Source organism: Stegastes partitus, unplaced genomic scaffold (genome assembly GCF_000690725.1).
Source record: "Stegastes partitus isolate 25-593 unplaced genomic scaffold, Stegastes_partitus-1.0.2 Scaffold428, whole genome shotgun sequence".
NCBI classification, from domain to species: Eukaryota; Metazoa; Chordata; class Actinopteri; family Pomacentridae; genus Stegastes; species Stegastes partitus.
The window spans coordinates 266,802-289,782 of NW_007578159.1; the positions used below are offsets into that span (position 1 = coordinate 266,802).

General features: G+C 42.4%; 1 protein-coding gene across 2 annotated transcripts; it reads right to left on the minus strand.

Moving 5' to 3' along the window:
• On the minus strand, nt 1-21,968 carry synpo2a (synaptopodin 2a). Of its 2 annotated transcripts, XM_008286044.1 has the most exons (5): nt 21,777-21,968; nt 14,032-14,183; nt 11,159-11,967; nt 6,385-9,371; nt 1-2,433 (listed from the first exon to the last, which is right to left on the minus strand). In XM_008286044.1, exons 1-5 carry the CDS (start codon nt 21,882-21,884, stop codon nt 1,834-1,836), a joined length of 4,656 nt encoding a protein of 1,551 aa, XP_008284266.1. In that variant the 5' UTR covers nt 21,885-21,968; the 3' UTR covers nt 1-1,833. The 2 variants fall into 2 exon arrangements, with proteins under 2 accessions (XP_008284266.1, XP_008284265.1); XM_008286043.1 differs by lacking the exon at nt 1-2,433 and having other exon boundaries at nt 4,324-9,371; nt 21,777-21,956.
• Nucleotides 21,969-22,981: the final 1,013 nt, after the last annotated feature.

The following is a 22,981-nucleotide window of genomic DNA, read 5'->3' on the forward strand; positions in this document are numbered from 1 at the left end:
TTGCATGACAGGTTGAAGCATGGTGTTTAATGGAATAATGCCTGGTAGAGAGAAAACTATGCACAGAATTAACTATTTCAAAGCTGAACGCACGGCTCATATTCACGCTTCCCTTTGAGTCTTTTTCAAATCTAAATTGGTAGGAAAATAAATTTCTGTTTATCGTCTCCCTCTGTGCCCTCGTCTCCCATCCTCTAATGTTCGGCTACAGTAGGTACCCACTGTTATTACGTAACCGGGGGGTCGCCATGGGAACGGGCCTCACCCGCCTCCTCCTCCTCCTCCTCCTCCCAGCCTGCTGTATATTCCAGACAACACATCACGCAAACAGCTCCATGGGATGCTACAGCAAGCAACAAATGGCCCACAGCAAAGTATTTCAAACTTGGAAAGAGCACAAACACGCAGAGCGAAACGGTGCTATTCGGTTGGATTTATTTAGCAAAATGCCGAATGTGAGTCTATGTCTGAATTAGTCCGCAGCTGAAATGGATTACCGGTGTTGCGTTGTGAACCATAATTTGTGTTGTTCGAACGGAAAGCGGTACAGTGAAATCATCACGCTAAGTGAGTCGGCTGAGGCACAACACAATGCCGTGTGATAAATCTTATTTACGTTTATGAGATTGCTTGGTGAGAATCACATTAGGACATTATGTACACTCTGTGGAAACACCAGCCTAGCTTTAATTTTTTTATTTTTTTTTGGAGATGATTACAAGCCTATAGCAAAAGCCCAAAACCAAATATAAACCCATTACATCCTGCAGCTCTCCCAAACCTTTTTATCGACTAAAACAATCACTTTTGTTGTCATAATTAGGATTCGTTCACATTTAACAATCCGACTTTCACTCCCAACTGAAACTCCATTACCCCCGAAGCTTGTTTTTTACACATACAGCGCGACGATTCACTTGTGTTTCCAAGTACACAAAGAAAAGTGTTGAGTAGCCACATGCTAATGCACTAATTAAAATGCACCTGGTACATAAGTGAATTAATCCCACTGATTAGAGATTACATAACGACACGTCCGCCCACAGCGTGCAGAGTTATAGCGGTAACCTTTCCCCAAGTTTTAAGCCTCGGTTCTAATGCACCACTAATTGCATTCTGACACTGAAGCGATTTCGAGTTTCGTGGACTGAAAATCAAACAAAACCAGCAAGAAAACAAAAGTGCACACTTCCTCCTGCACGCTAAATGCATACATCCACAGCAGAAAAATGACACCAGGGTGAACTGCAAAGCTCTTAAACAACTACAGAAACAATCTTGCGACTTACTACGTGAAGGGTGGATCGCTGTTTCTTTCTCTCTCGTTATCCGTAACTCTTCTCTCAAGATACCATAGTTACCTGTTGTTCTATAGTTCAGTTGTGTCTATATATAGCTACTGCTAACATACAGCCACTCTTACTTTGTACTCATTGTGTCCATTCTAAACTACATACGCATCTCCATCTCATCAACAGGCCCACTTCAGTGTATTTACCAAACTAGAAAGCTGTCAGTTCAATGTCGCTGAGTCTACAAACTAAACATCTCTTTTGATTACGTCATGCAAAGTAAATGATTTCACCTAACACCTTTTGTATGGAAGCTACAACAGCAAAAACAGTAGAATGCATCTTTTAAAAAAATGAAAGTATTGTATTAAAACCAGGAGAAAACTAGCCATCTCTTCCCATTTTAGTTATTTTCTTACTAACACACTATTGTTTGTTTAGTTATTCTAACAGAAGATGCTCTAACTGCTCGTAAATGTATAAAGGAATCAGTGAGTGATGTGATTTTACTCATCCAAGACAACACAGGCGGAGCTGCATCCTACCGCCTCCAACTCCAAGTGTTGCTGGTGTACACAGACTTGTAATTTTGCCTTCCCAGAGGCCTCTGACACTCAGACGAAGACACTGAGGGCCTCAGGTTTGAATGCATAACAGGCTTCTGAGGCTGCCACTGTCTGGGCAGGGACCTGTAACCAGCATGGCTGACCGGGGTGGACACGGGGCTCCTTGTTGGGGACATGAAAGATGGAAGCAGCGCTCGAGTCTGACTGCGACTTTGGCTCTGGCTCCAGGTCTGGCTGCCTGTTTTCTGAGGGCCTCGGTAAGGAACTGCGGCCTTCCACTCCGCCGGCGGCTCGGGAAGCATTTTGCGCTGGGCTGCCAAGCGGACATTTGAAGCGAGGGTTTGCTGGAGGTTCTGGAAAGAAAAGGCCTCGTCCACCAGGCCCAGGGGATGCCGGGAGGCGGCCTCCCAGGGCGTTGGGGGTTTGTGGCCTTTTTCCAGCCAGGATGTCTGCCTCGCTGGGGGAGTGGCGGAGGCCCGGGCTGGAGGCCTCGGGGAGGAAGAAGCCGAAGCCGATTTCTGGCCGGTGAACGGTACTCTGGCTGGTGGGGAAAGGGAGTAGCTCCTGCCAATTGCCTGTAAAAAAAGGATCCAGACATGTTTATTTTAGTAAGGGTTCATTTGTGCTGGGCTGACTGGCCTTGGGGCCAAGTCAAATCAGCTTGGAAAACAGAGTATCTCTCTGTCAAAATACTTCTGTAACACTCTTGTGTTTAAAACTGTTCTGTGTTTTATTCTTTGTCAATAAATATATAAATAGTTGCCGAGATCTGGAAGAGCTAGCAAAAATAAATTAGCTGCAAAAGCAGTTTAAAGCTCTGTGAAACTTGTTATTATTAAACTTATTGAGGACTTATTCGTCCATTCCACAGTAAGCCTCTTCAACCCAGCGCTTTAGCATTTGTCCAAACAGAGTGGGCTGCCGTTTTATTTCTCAGAACAACCAGCTTACGGGAGCGCAGGAGCTTCCCAAAGTAAACCACGTTCAGCTTGTTTTCACTGGAACTGCTTTTCTTCGAAGGAACAATCAGATGGGTGACTGCTAAATGCTTCATGCTAAAGTCTCCCCTCATGTGAAGTGAGCAAAACACCTCTGTGCTCTTCACTGTCTCCTACAATAGGTTCTGCTGAACACAGGGGACATGCAGAAAAGGCAGTGCTGCCATCGCCTGGTGAAAAATGTGTACTATCAGCAAACAGTAAGAGATGGCGTAAAATAAGAGAGTGCAGTCATAAAGAAGACAAACGTTAAGCGAGTCAAGTGGGGATGAATTCTCTGCTGACTCAGGTATCTGGTAGCTTGAAAATGCCTGCAGCGGTGCTGGCCTGGATTAGGGGAGGCACATGAATGTATGAGCAGATTAGTAGAAAATCTAAGGTCATATTTTCATTCCGCTGAAGGAGATTGCCAGGACGGCTGTGTGTTTGCACATTGTTTATGTCTGCCTATTTGCCAAGTCTGCAGAATTTAACATACTGTATCTCAGGAATGGGCAGAGCATAACGGTGTGCACACACGGAGTTCCATTTTCAGACAGATGTTCAAAATAGTCTACACATGCAGGCAGCCCTAATTATGCAGATTTATGTATGGCCCAGGCGCACAAGAAAATACATCGGAGAGTATCTATATGTAGAACATCTGTCTTATTTTGATTAAAATATAGATAATATACAGCATGCAGTACCAAAGTTTAGTAGCATCCGCATACATTTAACAGTATGTGGCTTCTAAACCTGGAGTAAAGTTGTGGTTGTCGTCTACATTTTTCTTTTGCTGCATAAATACATATTTGAATTAATTTATATCTGAATAATGCAAACATTAAAATGCAAAACTGTCTTCAGAGGGAACTTTAAAACAACTATGGCTCAGATATAGATGCATGTGTAATCAGTCAATGAAGCAGTGGAGGGGAAAAAAAAAAAAGATTCCTCCGGATATAGCTGCAGAAATTTGCCAACCTAAGATCATCTGATATTAAAACTTCCACTTAACAAATAAGAGCCCTTTCACAAAATGCATGACACAACACGGGTGTGCATTTCAGCTGTCGCCCACTCGGTTGACCTCCAGATTTATCCAATGAGGTGACAGTGAAGTCATCGATCTAATAATATCCTTAAAAAAAATGCATCATCAGGTCGTCATTCTGCGGGAATGTGCTTCTCCAGCACCTCATCTCAACTCTTGGAAAAGTAGGTTACTTGGATAATGAGGCGTATCTGGCTGACAACTGACAAGCTGCATTTCATTTTATTGCTGAAAACCGATTTTGTTTGAACTCGGGGATGCGATTCTGACTGATTTGTAACTGACATTTTTTTTGGCAGGGCAAATATACAGTTACTGTTAGTATTTATAGTACAGGTGGGAGAAGCGGTGAAATTCAGCGAGATGAAAAGAGACTAGAAATAGAAGAAACCCTAAAAGCATGCTGAAAGGACAAAAGAAAGGAAACCAAACAAGGATAAAAGACAGTTTAATGGCACTGCAGTGAATCATACAGAAAGTGCACTATGAAGAGAAACACACAAAGAAAAAGGAGAGGAAAAAAAAAGAAAAGAACATGAAGAACAAAAGCAGCCCTGTACCAAAAATATATTTGTGAGCATCACCAGGCTTCTCAACAATTCTTCTTTTTTTTAATATCATTCATTATCTGTTCATTATATACTGCATATATAACAACACCAGGAGAAGAGTGAACCTCGAAGAGAGTGTGTGCTTATATATATATATTTGTCTGCTATCAGGAAAAAAAACTACTATGAAGGTCTGAAATTAAATAGCTTTCATTGGCTTCAGTTGAAATTGAAGCCTACTCTCTGGACCTCACAACTCCCTCTCATGAGGCAGTTTAAATATAGTACCTAACATGATGCAACAGCTGGTAAAAAGCCTAAAATAAAACTAACCCACTTCAGAAGGAGCTATGGAAACACTGGGGAAAGGCACTGAAGAAGAAAAAACTGTTTACTAATCAAACATTTTTAAGCAAGCCAGTGCTTGTTGTCACAAGAAATAACGTATTCTACGGCCTAGAAACGACCTGATGCTCCAGAGTTGTTACATAATCTCTGTACTTGACATCCCTGACATTGCAAATTTAGCCCTTCTGCTTGGTATCATGACACCCCACAGACCCCACCCGTCTCACTTACCCCTTTATTTTTAGTTTGGCTTTATTTACTTTTAATGTTTCCTTTATTCAACTTCATTGTATAGAGCTAGTATTCTTTCATTTGTTTATTAAATAATTTTATCACCATTTAGCCTGTTCCGCTTTTCAGAAATCGACTTTCTTGTCTCGCAGTCTATGACCATTTACTTCTAATTTCTTCTTTCTCTCACCCCTTTCTTTTCTTTTCACACTGAGCTTCATGCTCCCCTACATTCTCATATTGCCACCACTTTATAATCTTTGACATAAAATTGTATTCATTTATAGTGGTTTTTGCATAATTTTCTATAAAAATTTAATTTTCTCTGCTTTGTGTCTGATAAGATATACTTACATCCCATTCTTATTCATATGGTCTTAATTGGTTCGTGATGCCTTAGCTCTCAAAACTCATAAACCACCAAGCTCTGTTCTATGGCAATAACAAGAGCAGGTGGAGCTGAAGATAGTCATTGCAAAAGCAATTTACGTGCTCAAAACATTCCACATGGCAGTGGACTGCAGGAGCACCAAAGCTTTGTTTCAAGCAGGCACTCGGCATGTCATGATTCTATGAGAATCACTCTTTATCAACTGCTGTAGGCTTCCACACCTGAGCCGAGCTCTTTTTTGCTGTAAACTTAGGCTTGGGAGCAGCTCCAGGGTTGCCACCAGATGTGGATTCAGGCCTAGCAGCCACAGGGAAACTAGGGGCAATATAGCTACTGGGAGGCTGTGGCTGGTAAGGTGCAGAGGGTGCTGCCAGATAGGGAGGGCTATTGGCTGGCTGGTAAGCAGCCGGCAGCGCCTGCTGGTAGGGAGAGTTTGGGGACTGAGGGGCTTGGGGATGATAAGCAGGTGGGGCAGGTTGTTGATATTGTTGGTTATACGCTTGCTGGTATGGACCACCAGGAGGTTGCTGATAAGGATTAGGGGGAGGATAAACATTAGCTTGGGGTTGCTGATAGTGGCCATCATGCATCACAGGCTGCATGGGCATCCCATAGGGTTGCTGGGGGTATGGGGCACCAAAAGGTCCAGCTGGTTGAACCGGGCCCATTTGCTCATATTGAATTGGCTGGTTAGCAACAGGTGGATTAGGAGGTGAACAGCTGGGCTTAGGTGAAGCGGGCTTGGCAGCCTCTGCTCCAGGGCCGAAGATAAAGAGTGAGGAATTTAGCTGATAGGGTTGATGCTTCATGACATCTATAACATTGAGAGGTTTAGGGGCAGGCTTTGGTTTCTCTTTGTCTTTTTTCTTTGCTTTGGTTGATGGGCTACTGGAAGGGGGCTGCTTTGTTGCTGCAGGGGGATAAGATGGGGACTGAATAGGATTGTATGCCCGTGGGGGTGGAGCACGTACATTGGGAGTATATTTCCACTCATTCGGTAAGGAAGCAGCTGGTGATGATGACCGGACTGCCTTGTTTGCTTCCACAGTCTGAGAGTCAACAACAAACTTCTCCATACGAGACTGCCTCTTGGCGAACATGTCAGCTCCTTTCCCTCTGACTGCCGGCATCTCAAAAGCTGAACCTTGGGACGATGGGTTTAAGACGGTGGCCATTGGGTTGATGGGTGACGAAGCTCTTTGACCAATATTAAAAGAGTGCATGCGCTGTGGAGGAGAAGGAGGGGTCCGGCTTTGTGGGGCATTTTGTGGCGGAAGCCAAGGCTTTGGTGAGGGTCGCGTGTTCACTGTTGACATCGAAACATTCACAGGTGCTTGCTGTGACTGTGGTGTCCAGGTGTTCACAGGTGTCTGAGGCTGTGTCTGAGCTGGAGGCCATGTATTCATTGGTGGTTCTGGTGGAGGCTTTGAAGTGGGCTGTTGCCAGTTTGGCTGTGGTGAGGGCTGGGGTGGAGCTGGTTGAGTCCAAGGTGGCTGATGTTGGGCCTGATGTTGCTCCTGGGGCCAAGCATTCATCTGGTGCTGACCGTGTTCTGGAGGTTGTTGAGCCCATGAAGGCTGGGACTGGGCCTGGGAAGGTGCTGGTGCCCATGGATTCAAATTGGCTTGAGGCTGAGCTTGAGGTTGTGGTTGACCTACTTGCATCCAAGGGGGCTGAGCTTGGGCTTGAGTTTGTGATGGTGGCCATGCATTCATTGAGGGTTGCTGAGGCTGTTGAGGCTGAGCTGAGGCCCAAGGCGGTTGAGGCTGACCTGGTGCTTGGGCCTGTGGCCATGTTTGTTGCGGAGCCTGATGTTGTGGCTGCTGAGCCCATGGCGGTTGTGTTTGGGATTCTGGTTGAACCTGTTGAGCCCAAGGAGGTTGTGCTTGGGATTGTTTCTGGGGTTGTTGCACCCATGGTGGTTGATGTTGAGACTCTGGTTGGGAAGGCTGAGTCCATGGGCTCTGGGGCTGGGGCTGGGGCTGTGGCTGGGGCTGCGGCTGCGGCTGCATTGGTTCTTGAGCTTGACCCCAGGGTGGCTGTATTTGCTGTAGGTGGGCCTGCTCATTCGGGTTTGTCCAAGGGGCCTGAACCTGTGGCTGAGATTGCGGTTGCTCTTGAGGCTGAGCCCAGGTTGGTTGAATTTGAGAGCTCCAGGTATTTGTGGGGGGTTGAAGCGGTGCTTGGTTCTGAGGAGGTTGGCGTGTCATCCAAGGTGGCTGTGGTGGAGACTGACTTGGAGGTGGTGCCTGGGGTTGCACTTGAGCTGGATGCCAAGAATTTGAAGATGGCTGTTGTTGTTGTTGTTCTTGTGTTTGTGCTGCACCCCAGGAGGTCAAAGGAGAAGACTCAGGCTGCAGGGTAGGAGCCATATGACCATTCCCCTCCTGCGCTGCCACTTGTATAGGCTGCTGTTGAGATTCAGGCTCCGGAAGAGTCCAAATACGCTGTTCTGCTGTGGCGGTGCTGGCAGGAGTCTCCTGTTGAGCAGGAGGGGGAGAGGGCTCAGGGGCAGGTGCAGGGGTTGGCTCTAGTTCTGGAGCAGGAGTGGCCTCTGTGGTGGGGGCTACAGCAGGTGTGGAAAGACTATTTTCAGCACACTGAGGCATGTCCTGGTTGGTTGCTTCTATCTGCGGTGACCAAGGAGGAGAGTTGGGATTGATCACAGGCTTTGGGGCAACTGGTGGAGGAGTCTTGTGTTTAAGTCGCTGAGATTGGAGGAAATTACAAGCCTCAGCCCCAAGGCTGAGGTAGTCTTCCTCAGGTCCTGACTCAAAACCCAACTTCTTATCGCTCCTGTTGAGGAGGTTCAGCAATGCTGGGTTAGGAGAAACTTTTGGGGCTTCCTTAAATGTGAACATTGGCTTGCCAGCATTCTTTCTCCTTGTATCTAACAAAATGCCCGTCCTGGATGCAGGGGTAGAAATGCGCTCATCACGGGATGCTATCTGCTCTCCTTGACCCACAGACTCCTGATTGGTCCCACTCATTGCATGAGCATAAGGGGTAGCCACCATGCTTTCTGCTGTGAATGGCTTTGCAGTGCGATTGCTGAAAGAACTCTGCATCTCATTGGTTTGATGTTGCACTGTGCCATTGATGTTTGTAGAATAGTGTTGGATTTGCTGTTGCTCTTGATGGTATTCTTGCTGTTGCTGATATATTTGCTGTTGCTGATAATGGCTTTGCTCATACTGCTGCTGCTGCTGCTGCTGCTGATATTGCTGTTGGTATTGTTGCTGCTGCTGGTATTGCTGCTGCTGCTGCTGGTAGTTCTGTTGTTGCTGTTGGTAGTTCTGTTGTTGCTCATAGTACTGCTGTTCTTGATATTGCTGGTACTGTTGCTGGCTTTGCTGGTGTATATTTACATCCATGTAAGCATGGCCCTCTGTTGTGGACTGCATGTAGGAGTGCTCCATGGCCTTCTTTTCGATCTCCTGCACTCCTTCCACGGGCATCCCTTGGCGCCTCAGCTCGTCATGTTCAGCAGAGATCTCATCCATCCTCATACGCCGTTGGGCAAACATGAGGGCACCCTTTCCTTTGGTTTCAGGCAAACACTCCATCTGTGTTTGGTTGTTCATGTTCCTTTCAATTTCAAGGAGACCCTTGTCCCAGTTTAAAGTTAGCACTCCTTTGCTACTGTGGGCATTAGTGAGAAAATGCTTGTCTATTTCAGAATCAGCTGGAGCCACAAGGGTAAATTCGACAGTTGATGTTTCTTGTTTGTGGTCTTCGTTTTCCTCGTCCTCTTCGTCGCTGTACTCTGGCTTGTCTTCTCCCGTGCCGTAGCTCACAAGTGTGTATTTCTTGGCCCTCTGACGATGCTTCTTGAACATCAATACCCCCTTGTTGTTGGGGTTGGGTGGAGCGGCCGTAAGAAGGAGAGCAATACGTTTACATTTGGACTTGGCCTCCTTCACCTGTTTCTCAGACAGACTCTCGCTACGCCTGAGCCCTGTGCAGAGAAGGAAAAGAGAAAGTTCTGTGTTTAGAGTGGGTTTGAAAAAAAAAAAGAGTCCTAGATAGCGAATTTTTAAAAAAGTGAGTCTCTTGGATAAATTCCCTCTGAAACTAAAAAGGTATGAATAACTTACAATAGAGATAAAACATCAAAACATTTAAATCTGCATGTTTAGGTTGGAAAAAAAAACGTTCATTTCTTGAAACAGTGGTCCCTAGGCCTCAATTAATACAGATTTTGTTTGAACTTTTCAGCTCTTTGATCGCTTACTTAAGGACAAGCTCAAGGCAGTCCTTGCACACCGCTCATTTAATTAACTAAATTACCCAAAATTATGAATGTAAAAAGCTGTTTTTGTAACATGTCCACTCTGAATATGAGCTGAAAAATAAATGCATTTTGTTACCATATAAACTTTATCTTGATTTAGCATTCATCTGAAGAATTTGCACAAGTAACTTGGTGACAGATGATAAAATTACATTTCAAAACAAAGGCGAGAAGCAAAGCAATTAATTTCAGTTTGCAACATCACAATGATATCAACTTTTTGTGAAACTTATGTCTTTAAATTATATCAAATGCTCACAGGACAAGCACAAACAGACAAACTATTAATGCTACATGCACTACATTTGAACTAATCCTGCATCAAATAGACTGTAAACTAAGCTCTTAACTATTTACTTCAAGTAAGAAATGACACATGATGCATATTCTTAGTCTGCACATAGTATACATCCACCTATTGTTGACATTTGTAATTCTATTACTCCAACTGTGGTCGTTCAGCTGAACATAAAACATCAGCCCATAAAGCACCGCTGAAGTCCTCTGACCCGTGTCTAATATTCTCATTTGTTCACAGACAATGCAGAACATTAAATCAGTTGTTCAGGAATAGAGACTGAGCAAGATTAAAGATAGCCTGCATGCAATAAATTCACCAGGACCGGAGCGTCTTTACCAGTCCTTATCTGTAAGTTGACAAGCTGCCCACTTTAAAAAAAACAAAACAACAACTGTGCTCTTTTTAAATCTATCACATTTGCTGACACTTGGGCCAATCAGATAACCGGCGTTACACGACAAAACCCCTCTAAAACCATCCAATAATGTCAGGCTATAATATAAATAACAAGCAGGCTTAGTTTTTCATATTCTTGCAAGACTAACCTGAAGGTGCAGGAGACAGCGGGAGTGAGCAGCAGACTCACTTTTTTAGCTCAGTTAAAGCACCCAGTTTGAAAGGATCAGGTATCGGTCTAAGGGAGCACATGCTGGTGTCTGTCAAAGGGCCACTTCTGCAGGCATCATCAGCGTGCTGGTGTTATATTTATGTCTTCCACACAGCTCAGAGGAACGCCTCGGTATCCATATTCACCATCACGCCTCTTAGAAAGGGTAGTTTCTAAGAAGGTGCAGCAGTTTCTCACACATGACCAATTTAGTGTCTTTTTTTTAAACCCCTTTTCCTTTTGATTCTTGATATTGTGTCACGTATCCCCCCCCCTACTATCACTCTGGTTCTGTCACACTTCAGGTCAGACCCGGATGTATCTACTTCCATCCAAAGGAATGAGCACCCTCCTCCAACTGCAGCGGCAGACGCTATTTTAAGGCGTACACACACTTTGAAATCGGGCTTCGGAATGCACACATGTTGACAAATGTAATTTAGTGTTGTAGACTACCACTTAAAGAATTGATCTTTATTACTCACACACTCAGGAGCACACAGGGAGACAAAATGCACACCAGGATGAAACAAATGGACTTACTGGCGTGTCTCGCCCGATGCTTGTTGGGTTTGTCCGGATCCCCCTCAGAATCCGAGTCCTGCTCTTCTGCTGCTGTCGCGTCTTCTGGGGGAATTTCAAACGAGACACTGAAAGACCCAGCGACACCCTCGTAGTGCCCTCCTCCTTCTTCTCCTTCACTTTGGGATCCAGCACTTTCACTGACCCTGGGGCCACCCACACTCAGGATGCCCCTCCCTGCTCCTGATGCTGCCGCCGCCTGCTGCTGCTGCAAAGTGACCTCCGCCTGGCCCAGCATCGAGGCCGAGCTGACCACCACTCCATGCTGGCTGAGCGGCTCTCTGACAGAAGACGGCACATAGTGTGACGTGGTGATGGTGGCGGTGTGGATGGTCTGAACAGCTTCTGGGTCTGAGACTTCCCCCTCAAACCCGCGAGCGCTCCCAAGGGAGGTGCAGCCCACGTCGTCCAGGGTTTGCTCAGACATGGACACCTGCAGCTCCACCAGGTCCCCTGGGGAGAAGCATCGCTGCACTTTGTCATCATTTTTCTTATAAACAGGCTCCTGGCCTCTTTGAGCATCAGACCAGGAAGTGTGTAGCTCAGTGCAAAGCAGCTGGGGTCCCTTGGGAACCTCTGTGTCACTGTCCAGCTCCGCACAGTAGGCCTCGTCTTGGGTCTCGGATATGTAGAGTTCTCTTGGGATTCCGGACCTGTGCTTTGGGGAGATGATGTGGAGGGTGGTGCTCTCTACAGCCTCGCCAGCAGAGGCCCTCTCATCACTGTATGTCCCTTCGGATTCATACTCTTCAGAGGAGATGGAGTTGTATCTTTCAGAGAGGAAAGAGAGTGGTAGGACAGATTTTATTAGTTCATCAATTAACTTATTAGGCGATAATGCCACAGCTTGTTTGGACCTGTGCATTTAAAGATAAAGTGTTTGATTAGTAAATTACTAGCAACTCACTAACTTAACACCAATTTTATATCAGCAGAAGTATTTTTTTTTTTTAAACATTTGCTTCTCTATGAGAGGCAGAGGTATGTCCATGCAAATCTGTTTGGATCAGTATCGTACAACACTGTTTAAATAAGAACTCGTTGGCCGTGATAAATACAACCACCGGATTCGAGCCTCTCTTGTGCTGCTGAAGTTGTCAAAGCAATCAAGTAGATTTAATCCTCATTCAGCGAGTTAATCAAAAAGGTCAGGGCACTGAAGTGGAAACTAATCACACATAAACATCACTTTGCCTAATTTCCACTTTCAAGGTCAGCCTGGAACAGCGTGGCAGAATGTCATTATCTGTAACTGCAGTTATTGAATTTAAGTCAATTAGACCTTAAAGACTACCCCCTTTTCTCCAAATGGGAAAGATTGATGCATCTTCATATATTCTGATAACTGCAAGCTGAGGTCCTCTGCCCTCCAAGTCTACGAGCAAAATTCTATATGCAGTAAAGGAAACAGGATGAACAATAAACTGTGCTGTATATGAGGCAATCTGTAAATGCTGAAATACCTCCATCTAAGAACTAGATTCTGCTTTAATCTGTCTTCAAAATGACATGCATGCAGCTCAAATACAGGCCCATTAAGGAACATGCAGCCCTATCTGAGAACATGTCAGCCTGATAAACAGGCGGGCAGTGCCAGCTGAGTAATGGCTGAGCAGCTGCATGCCAATCAGACACACAAATCTGTAACACCTTGGCTAAGCCATTTGGAAGGTCAGCATGGCTGACACACATTATCTCACGAAGAGACACACAGACATGGATGCACAAAGACAGTCAGAAGTTCACTGAACGATGCAAAAGGACACAGGTCGTAAAACAACATGCTATCTAAATGCTAATAGAATGGTGCAATAATCAGTTTGCTGCTGTTCTGAACACCAAGGACTTGTGCTTCTGCATGGCTCAGCTGTCATAATACACAGAGTGTACAGTGGCACAAAAACCTCACAAGAGGAACAAAAAAAAGAAAACAACAGGCAGCAATCATCTTAGTAAAAAAAACGACTAAAAAAAACATGCTCAACAAACAACAAAAAAAGAAACCGAAAAACATGAAAACACAGAAAAACAGAGCAGAAAACCTGAAATCCAGAACAAGAAAAAAAAAAAAATCAAGCCAACGTCACAAAGTGACCAAAGCACGAAAACAGGAAAAAAACATCTAACAAAATTTAGAATAAAATTACACACAATATTAAGTTACAAACATTATTATGTCACCACAACACATCAAAACAAAGTCTGAAACTTAAAAGGTTTATCGACACTGTCCAAAAAAATGTGTATTTGAGCTGCAGTTGAAGTGAAGCACTGTTCTGAATAAATCTCATTCAGTCTATCCTTCGTTCCTTTAAACTGGTGTTTTAACTTCAGTGAACGTGCAAAACGTTAATTTATTCTTTCAGAGTTGTACATCTAATGTTTAAATTGTGCAACTCAGCCGCCCTTTCCTTTGAGTAGGATTGCAGAGTTTCGCATTTTACGTTGGGGTAAAGCAAATACCTAAAATGGAAAAACCTGAAACCTCAAGTTGACTTTCCTTCGGATTAAGTAGCAGCAGTAGTGTTCATTTGAGGGGAATCAAATGAACTTCAACCAGTGGCATTTACATAAATCTTTAACTTAATTTAGCTGTGTGCCACCAATTGAAGCAATTCATTTAAGTTGGTCCAACATCTTTTTTTTTTTAGTGTAAATCAGCAAATTAGACTTTCCTTTCTTGCAACCGTGCATTTAACTCAGTGGTATTGATGGACTGCACAGAAAATACAAATACAGCTTGATATTTTGCTTTTGTTTTCTTAAGTTCATAGTTTTGCTGTTGATGCACGACCCTCACATCATCTCAGCTGATAACTGACATGCAGCTCTACCTTTTGAGAAGCAGCTGCAGACAGTCGATCGACGTGTCAATGAGAGCGAACGCTTGCAGGAGCGTGAGATCGGCACACGGCTCCCCGTTGACTGAGACCACCTCGTCAGCTTCCTGTACTCCAGCCAGGAAGGCACGCCCACCGTCTTCTACCTGCGGAAGACAAAATTTAAACCAGATATCAGTTCTTCACACAAAAGAGCAGCAACAGCAGGCAGCTCAAAAAGAAAAAAGTGCAAACTCAGATAAATAACTTGAACAGCTGTACAGCGGGGATGCTCCAAGTGTGAGAACTGCCCTCTAACCTTCACGCAGCCCAGCTATGACAGAGCAGCTATTTACAGGAAGCCAAAATAAATCATGTTTGAAATGCTGTCAGTTGCGACTAAGGTCAGAAAACAGCCACGTATCCCCCAGGTCAGTGGCACAAATCCATTTTTATCTGGGAAAGCTCAAGGACAATTGCATTTTGTGCAGGATTTCAGGCTCCAAAACAAACAAATCTATGTATTCTCATTTTCATAAATACAAGAAAATGACAATCAGGGTGCAAATGATAATGATGCGAGGCAAAATAGAGCATTAGTGTGAATAAAGAGCGGTTTGCGTTTAGCACGAAGCAAAGCACATTTGTTGAGGGACTCCCTGTGTTGATTTTTTAATTGGACGTCTCCTTTGATGTGCACTGAGTTCACGTCAGGCCAGGAAGACAATGTGTGCACAGGGATTCAGGACGGATCATTAATACGTCAGAGAAATTTTAAAAAAAGCATAAATTTATTGAAGTCAAGTCGAGCAACAGTTTGCACAATTCACACACGCGAGATGGTTTAATAATAAAAATGGCAATTCCACCTTGAATCTTAACTGTGCCGCTGCGTATTGTAGCTGTAGGCCAGCTCCGTGCAGATCCATTTAAAGGGCACCTCTTTACACAGTTAAACTAATGACTGATGGTTTCATTTTCTTGTAATTGGTTCCTGAAGCCTATAAAATGGTTCATTAATAAGAGGATTTAATAAGGAGAAATACCCCATAAATTCTGCACAAAAGGCCACTTATGCAGCCAGGAGGATAAATTATGACTTTAGCGGCGTGCAATTAGAGGATGTGCTCTCAGGAAATAGGTTAAGAGATTTTGCAAATATTACAAATACGCCCGCTTTAGGAGGAACACGAGACGAGTTGTCATTTTAAAATGCTAATTCCAGCTATGCTTCAATTCTAAAAATAAAGACAACATGCCAGGAAAATAATCTTAAACCTCATCATATAGGAGTCATGGATCGTAATCGATTACCCTGAAGGAAGTTTGAATTAGATCAGAATCAATACAGATTAGTTTTTGACATGAGTGATTGTTCCATCGATGCATTTGAGTCTCTCTGCACGTTTATTATAATAAAAGGTATTCAAAATGACATAAATCTGAAATAAAACACCCTTGCTTATCTATTTCCCTGCTTATTTTAGCAATACAACGTGCAATAATATGAATGGAAATTATGTTCTGTGATGACTTTGTGCATTTGCTGCAGTCGTATAAGAAGAGATAAAGTAGCTATGGTAAAATAATGCACCAAACTGTTCTGTCGTCTTGTGCACAAATGGAAATAAATGAACTAAATAGCATCACGGTGTTGAAAGCCAGATAAATCACACTACAACAGAGATGTTGTATTGGATGCAGCTTCAAGTACTTGCAGTAAAACAACTTTGTCACTAGATGGTGACACATGCACACATTTCACTACTGAAGGAGGCGGAATCTCTGAATGACCACAACACTTAAAAAAAAGGAAGTATAATTCCAAAAACACTACATATTTTTGCTCTATTTTGTTCCAGCAGAGCATAGATCCTTAAATTTGCTCTGCCTATTAATCCAGTCAGTACTTCTGTTGCTTCACCTGTATTTCAAATTCATAATCACACTTATTTGTATTCAACAAAAGCACTCATTTAAGCACAAAGACACAAGTCTGACTCTAACAAAAGCAACACCCAGGCTAATAAAATGTACATATATACACAATATTTTATGGGAACTTTCAGATAAACCCTCCCCACCTTGACTCCACGCTCTTTCCAGTTTTTAGGATTGTGCAAACAGTCCCTATAAGGCAGTCGGTGTATCTGTCCACTGGGACTCACACCTCACTACGGGGAGGATGGTTTTGTCTGGAATGCCACAGCAACCGCTCCGTGCTCCCAAAAAAGGAGGGGAAACATTTGTCGTTGTCTCGCAACTCAAACATACACAGTCAGACAATGTTGAAAGGAGGCAAATGCAACCTGGTGTTTGCAGTAGTGCTGCTTGTAAAGAGCAGCCCATATGCAGTAACTGTCCAGGAGAGGATAACAGACAAAAGTCGGTGTCAGAAGATGAGAACTTAAACAGCGTTGGCCAGTTTTTCTTTTTCCAATAAAGTGCTTTCCAAAAACGCAGTCCTCATTATCACATTTACTGCTGACATGATGGGGGGCCCGTAATCAAACCGCACCGTAAGCCCCATTTTCAAATTATCCATTTAACAGGTTTAAATACAACAGAAAATCACAGGAAGTACAGGACTGCATAATGTGTCGGCACAGCTCGGGGCAGTTCCTTCCCTTCGCAGCTTTGAGCAATTATTGTTTTTTTTTTTTTTAACATTTCAGGCAAATATTTTCCAGCTGCCGTGCAGGTAAAACTCACACCATGTGGGAGGATTTACACGTAATGTCTTCATTCACTCGTGTGTTCTTTAGAGCAGAAAATGCTTCACGCTGGAGGAGGGCCAGAAGGTGCATTCGCTGGGAAAAATAGAGTGATTTTTCTGACAGATATTGTGATTTAATTTGTGTTGTTGCTGCTGATTCTTCAGTTTATATAATGAAAAATTCTAGTTTTGTTGTGAATTTTGTCAAAATTATTATTTATTTTAACTTTATGTATGTTGTTCAATATATGTCAATATGAAAACGTTTTTTAACAAAGGAGAATAGAGAAAAAAGTGTTTGGAGTAATTTAGGTACTGTAATTATTTTAGTTTGTCCAGATGAACAGTTCTGACTCCATTTTTTCTGATATTGTCAACACGACTGTCTGCAGCACATGTAGCAGAGAACATAGCAGACCTGAGCAGACACTGGTGCAAAGTCACCTTAGTCAACTAGTTTATGCCATACAGCGCTGCAAAGTTGATCAACAATAACCCCATGATTTTCACTTGCCAATATCACTCAAACATCCTCATTTCACCCTCGTCTGATCTGAATTTCAGTTTTTTTTTTATTCTATTTGTTCTTTTTCTGCTCTTTTCCTGCGCATCTGTATTTTTTTTCTTTCTTTAGTGATGCATTTTGGTGCTTTTATTATTTTATTTGTATCAACTGGTGTTTGTTCTACTTATTTAGTCATATTAAAATTCTGTATTTTGCATTTTGTATCTTTTAATGTTATGGTATTTCTCCACTTATTGTGACTCTGGTTTGGCCTGACAGGCTTTCTGTTGATTTACCGTCTTCCTGAGGATCCTCTTTTAGTGGCTTGTCCCTCAAAGCACTTTGTAAACTAGGTTTTTAAAAGGTGCTACTTAAATAAAATGATCTTATAACTGTATGTGTATGAATAAACAAAACACAAGCCGACTGAATATCAGGTCTGAAAAATCAACTACCAGTCAGGCTCTAGTTTCAATGACACACTATGGACAGTTGCTACCCGTAACATGTCAACAAAAAAAGTGATGAAGAAGATTATTTAAATAGCTTTAAAAATTGGTTACACAAACCAATGAAGGGGATGCACCTTGTTTTACCTCAAGGCTTCATTAAAGCTGTTTTGGTAGGAAAACTAATTGTATCTTGGTTTTTGAAAACTCCACAACTTTCTGAAATGTCCCATTCATTTGAAGATACACAAAAATGCTGTTTTTAATCATATTTCAAATAACCTGGCTTGTTTATCGATTGAATACAAGGCGTCTCCTACATCAGTGCTTAAAGTTTCCATATTTCAATGCCACATTGAAGCAGGTTTCACTATCTACTTGTGATGCTACTTGCAGTCAGAAGCCTGAACCTGAGAGTTCAGGTGAGCGCAGAAAAAAACTCTCCACTTTCTGGAAACCTTCTCAAACTCTGAATGCACATAATTCTGCACAGTGAAAGTCAAACATCCAAGATAAGGAAGACGTTTGAATGGTGGGGAGCTTAAGATGAGATATACTCTCTGTATACCTTTGCCAAACTCAACTAAAGGAATAAAACACATGGAGATAGTGTTCTGTTATTTTAACATACAGCATATTAGCATGTTTCATACATTGGTTCCAAATGAGATGATCAGTCAAAAATACCAAACGCACTACCAAGCATGACTTTAATATAGCTGTAACATAAATTGTGTGCTTTCAGGTGAGGGGGAGAAACATGTATTTGACATAAAAGTCAAATTCTAAATGTTAAGTATGCACCTATTAACGGCAAGATTTATTTAGGTAGAGCACTTGAAAAAGAGAATATATTCAACTGAGAAACAGTTTATATATCTCCAGCAATTCAAGGTGATCCTTTATTTCACCACCATCTGATTAGTCACATCAACTGCACCTCGCTTTGAGTTGCACTGACACAGAAGAAGTCACAGCAACACATTATCATAATCATCAAAAATAGAAATCTGCTTCTGCTTTCATGTGTTTGAAAGACAGAAAAGGAGAAAACAAGCAGAGTCATCATCTGAGGTCACTGCTGTCTCCCAGGCCCAGAACAGAGAGACGGTGTTGCTGCTGCAAAACACAACGCCAAAACTCCAGCAACGGAGGCAGCACTTTGTTTATTCCAGGAAAACAGCAGTGAATGACTGAGGCAGTGGCATTTTGCTGATTGCTTGGCAGCTTAATAAGGTTCCTATGGTGCGCCATTAAGGGCTGAAGCATCAGCAACAATGGTGGTCTTTGCTCTGCGGAAGGCGAGATAATCCTGGCGACGTTTTTCAATTCAAGCTGTGAATGTAATTTCACGGTGAATATAGTGTATAATCACGGAAAGTGTTTAAACCTGTTGCAGACTCGCTTTAAGGTTACAGCTGCTTCGTCATCCGGTGCTCCACAACTGATCTGATGCGTGCTGACGTCCCGCATACCAACATGACATACCTCAGTAATTAGGCTAAAAATGTCTCCTGCTCAGGTTGGTTGGATTTCTTATTATTTTCTGGATATCCGTTTAGGTTTAATGCACATTTCACTGGGAAATCTTTGCACATTTGCTCCCATTTGCCACCAGTCAAACTTTCTATTGTGCAGCTTCTGTAGCTTTAAAAATAAAGTGACCTCATCAACTTTGTACTCGGGCCAGGACTCCAAATAAGAAGAAAAATACAACCTCCCTTATATGGAGAGAACCTTTTAAGAGTGGATACCCCATGCCCTGACGCTGCACCGCTGCTTGTCAGTGCGCCGAACAATCACTTTCTCTCAGGAAACAAAACACAGTTTCCACTACATTCAACAGAGGCCTTCCAAAAACATTTTATCAGACGCAGCAGAGCCTCCAGCTTAAGAGCATTTGCCATGTTTGTGTTTTTTGACTTTTAACTAACAGACTTGGCTCGCTGTCCTTCCCACAAGAAGAGTTTGGAGGTATGCTCAGAGTTATGCCTTCCAGATGAGGTAGACTAAACCCCCCAGATGTCCCAGACTGAGGCCTATGCATCATGTGCAGCTACTCCACTTTAATAGGCCCGCACTGAGACGCAGCGTATTCACAAGACTCTTACGTAACACTTTTGGAGGTGAGAATACTTTAAAACGCCACATTAATGTCTTAAATTAGACAGTAAAGTTTCACAAGATAATTAAAACTTACACAGGCATTAGATGTGGGGGGCATTCCCCCCCATATAGGGAGAGAGGATTGAGAGTTTCACATTTGTTTGGCTTGCTAAACCTGAGGGTAGCTCCTATTTTTAGCACGCTCGTTTTTAAGGGTTACGTGAGCCGTAATTTTTCAATACCAGACTTTATAGGGTGCTTGTTTAAATGAAAACTAACAGGATTTTAAGGATGAGGTTCTGCCTGGATCTTCAGCTTGTGTGCTCTTTTATTGAGATATTCCAATGCAACTTACAGAAACCACATCAAGAGGCAATTAAATAATCAGTTTTAATTGCATGCTTTAATTACTTTTTGAGATTTCTTTCAGAATAAAGGTTTGTGAGATTATTGCTTCAACAGCATCACTATCCACTGTGATAATACTATAATGACATCACAGCCAAAGTCACAACTGAACTTCACTGTTGTGGCTGAGCAGCTGGGACCAGGTGTAGCGTCTGTCTCCGGATTGATCTATCGCTGCTTTCAAGCGTTCCTCTGGTGGAGCTTTTGATGTCGCAGGAATGACACTTAAGAAAAACATTTACATGTCCACTACTTAGACGCCAAGTCGACGAGGGATCTGTACAGTACTGAGCACCATATATAGAGCCTGAGCAGCTCTTTAAAGTAAAGGCTTTACCTCTGTCAGTGCACATGCTGCAGACATCACAGCAAAATATCTGTTGAATCAGCTCCCTCTGCATTACTGACATTTTCATTTACGTACTTTACTTCTGCATGCTTTTAAAGAAGGCCGAGCTAATGTGATCCAACCTGCAAGTATCCATATTTGCATAGATTCTGTTATACGTGGACTGTCATTTATCATTTTTACTGTTTATTTCATTCAGCTTTAGTGCAGTAAACTGTGTCCACTGCCATGTTCGGTGCTTATACTGAAAAGTTTTGTGTCCAGACATTAACCTGCTGTGCAATTAATGAACACATGCACTTCAAAAAGCTGTTCACCAGTTAAAAAGTAGATTTTTTGTCTCATAATCAGAGAATAGTTGCACGTTATTGCCTAAAAGATGTAACCATGTGTCATAGATCAATTAAAATATGAACAATTAGCATGTAAATAGGCAACAACACAATGCCCTGGAGAATAATATCCATGTAGCCTGATGTTTAGTGTCATTACAGTCTGTAAAAGATGCTGTGCTTCATAAGTAAGGTGACATCATCAGGTGTTACCTGGAAGCAGATAAAACCCAACACTTCTGGTTTATTACTCCAGTATCAGGCTAAACAAATATCATGCTGCTGAAATATTCACATACCACCCCTGAAATTTGCCTGCCCTCCTCCTTATCACTTATTTGAATGCCTTTAAAAGTGACAAATGCATGATCACAGAGGTTTTAACTGAACCTCTATGACTCTCTGTGCTGGATTCCAGTAACATTACTTCTCACAGTTCAGGTTGGTCACTGCTCTAAAATGATGCTTTGTTTTCTTGCTCAAGTCTTTGTGGCTGATAGCAGATCTCACTGGCCTGAGCTTCACACTCTGTCTTGGCCTTGACCATATAAGGGTGCCGAGGAATCTCTCACCAAAACACGGCCAACGCACACAAAAATGCAGCCAATAAGTGCTCTCCCACCAGAGCAGTCAGCGTTTTCAAAACATGGATTTGTTTGTCGCAGAATTTCCCAACAAAATCTGATAATACTTGACTCCACAGGGAATTTTAAAGTGGAGGAGCTCCATAATAATGTCTGTAAAACTTCCACTGGGCTGATTGTATCATCTCCAGATGACTCATCAATAGCCTGAGAGCAGACTGGCACAATCCTAGATTCATAAATATGTATTAAGAAATAAATTATCATATTACTAGATACACAAATATATAAATACATGAATAAATACATACCTGGGAAACGAGAAAAGGTCTGTATGTGTCCCCCTCTCCCTCTCGCAGGGTGAATCCCCAGGGCGCGCCACCACGCAGCGTTACGCAGATGTAATCCCCGGTGCCCATGCTGCGCACAGCTCCTCAGCCAAACTTCCACAGCGCGCTCATGGAGCTGTCAGCCAGACCAGCAGCACTTTACAGAAACCACCTCCACAGCACCGCTGTATAATCCCCATCATCTGAGTTCTCCCCGAGTCCAGCCCGCTTCAGGAGACGTCACTGCGCACAGACCCGCCTTCAGGCGCTGCGAGCAACCGGTGGTTTGTCTCAGAGTTCTTCTGGTGTGAAGCTGTTTTACAACATCATGCCCGAAAGCATCCTGATAAACTTGGGAGAAAAAAAAAAAACATGTAATTATTTCACACATAGGCTGCCTCTTTGTATCCATAAAAGCCAAAAAAGCAGAAACAACAACAACAAAAGGTGATATTCCAGCAGCTGGGATCCAAAAATGCGGTAAAATAACAGGAAATGACCATGTCATAAAAATACGGTAATTTTTCCACAATTAAAGTACATGCGAGTCTTTTTACATGCGCAAAAACAATTACATTACCATAGATAGATAAATCATAGACTGACAATATAGTATATACAATATATTACATAAAGTATATAACATATAATAAGTAATATATAAATATATTAAACTTATGTATTAAATAAAAGGAAAATACTTGATATTACATTAAATCTGCTTTTGTATTTTACATGTTTTTATGCATTTTTTAAATTTCAATTTTAATTTGACAAAAAATTTAATATTGTGGTTATTCAGAGTTGCAGGTTTTTAATGTTATTTTTACATTAAATGTGTAATGTCACAGTCTATTGTTATATTGTTTCTGTTTATTTCAAAAAATTGAGAAAAAAATATGTAAACTTACATAATAATAATAATAATAATAATAACAACAACAACAACAACAACAACAACGAGTGTAGCCTGTCATAATAAAGAAAAAATTAGTGATTCTTGTGGAAATCAATTTGTCCTCCGATTGTGTCAGACCACCAAATCTTCAGCATGCTTAAAACAACCTGAGTTGACCAAAGTGCTTTCCAGGTTATCAGGCATAACAGCATAAAATTTATAAAAATCAGTGTGTAAAGCAAAATAAAATAGTATAAAATACTAAAACAAGGCGAAACAGGATTGCAGC

What these genes read in the sequence shown, in the direction of transcription:
- synpo2a (XM_008286043.1), bottom strand. Translation starts at nt 21,884, where the DNA reads ATGGGCACCGGGGATTACATCTGCGTAACGCTGCGTGGTGGCGCGCCC. An exon ending in GACCTTTTCTCGTTTCCCAG is followed by an intron (nt 14,184 to 21,776) that starts GTATGTATTTAT and finishes TGTCTTCCGCAG; the next exon opens with GTAGAAGACGGTGGGCGTGC. An exon ending in CTGCAGCTGCTTCTCAAAAG is followed by an intron (nt 11,968 to 14,031) that starts GTAGAGCTGCAT and finishes CCTCTCTGAAAG; the next exon opens with ATACAACTCCATCTCCTCTG.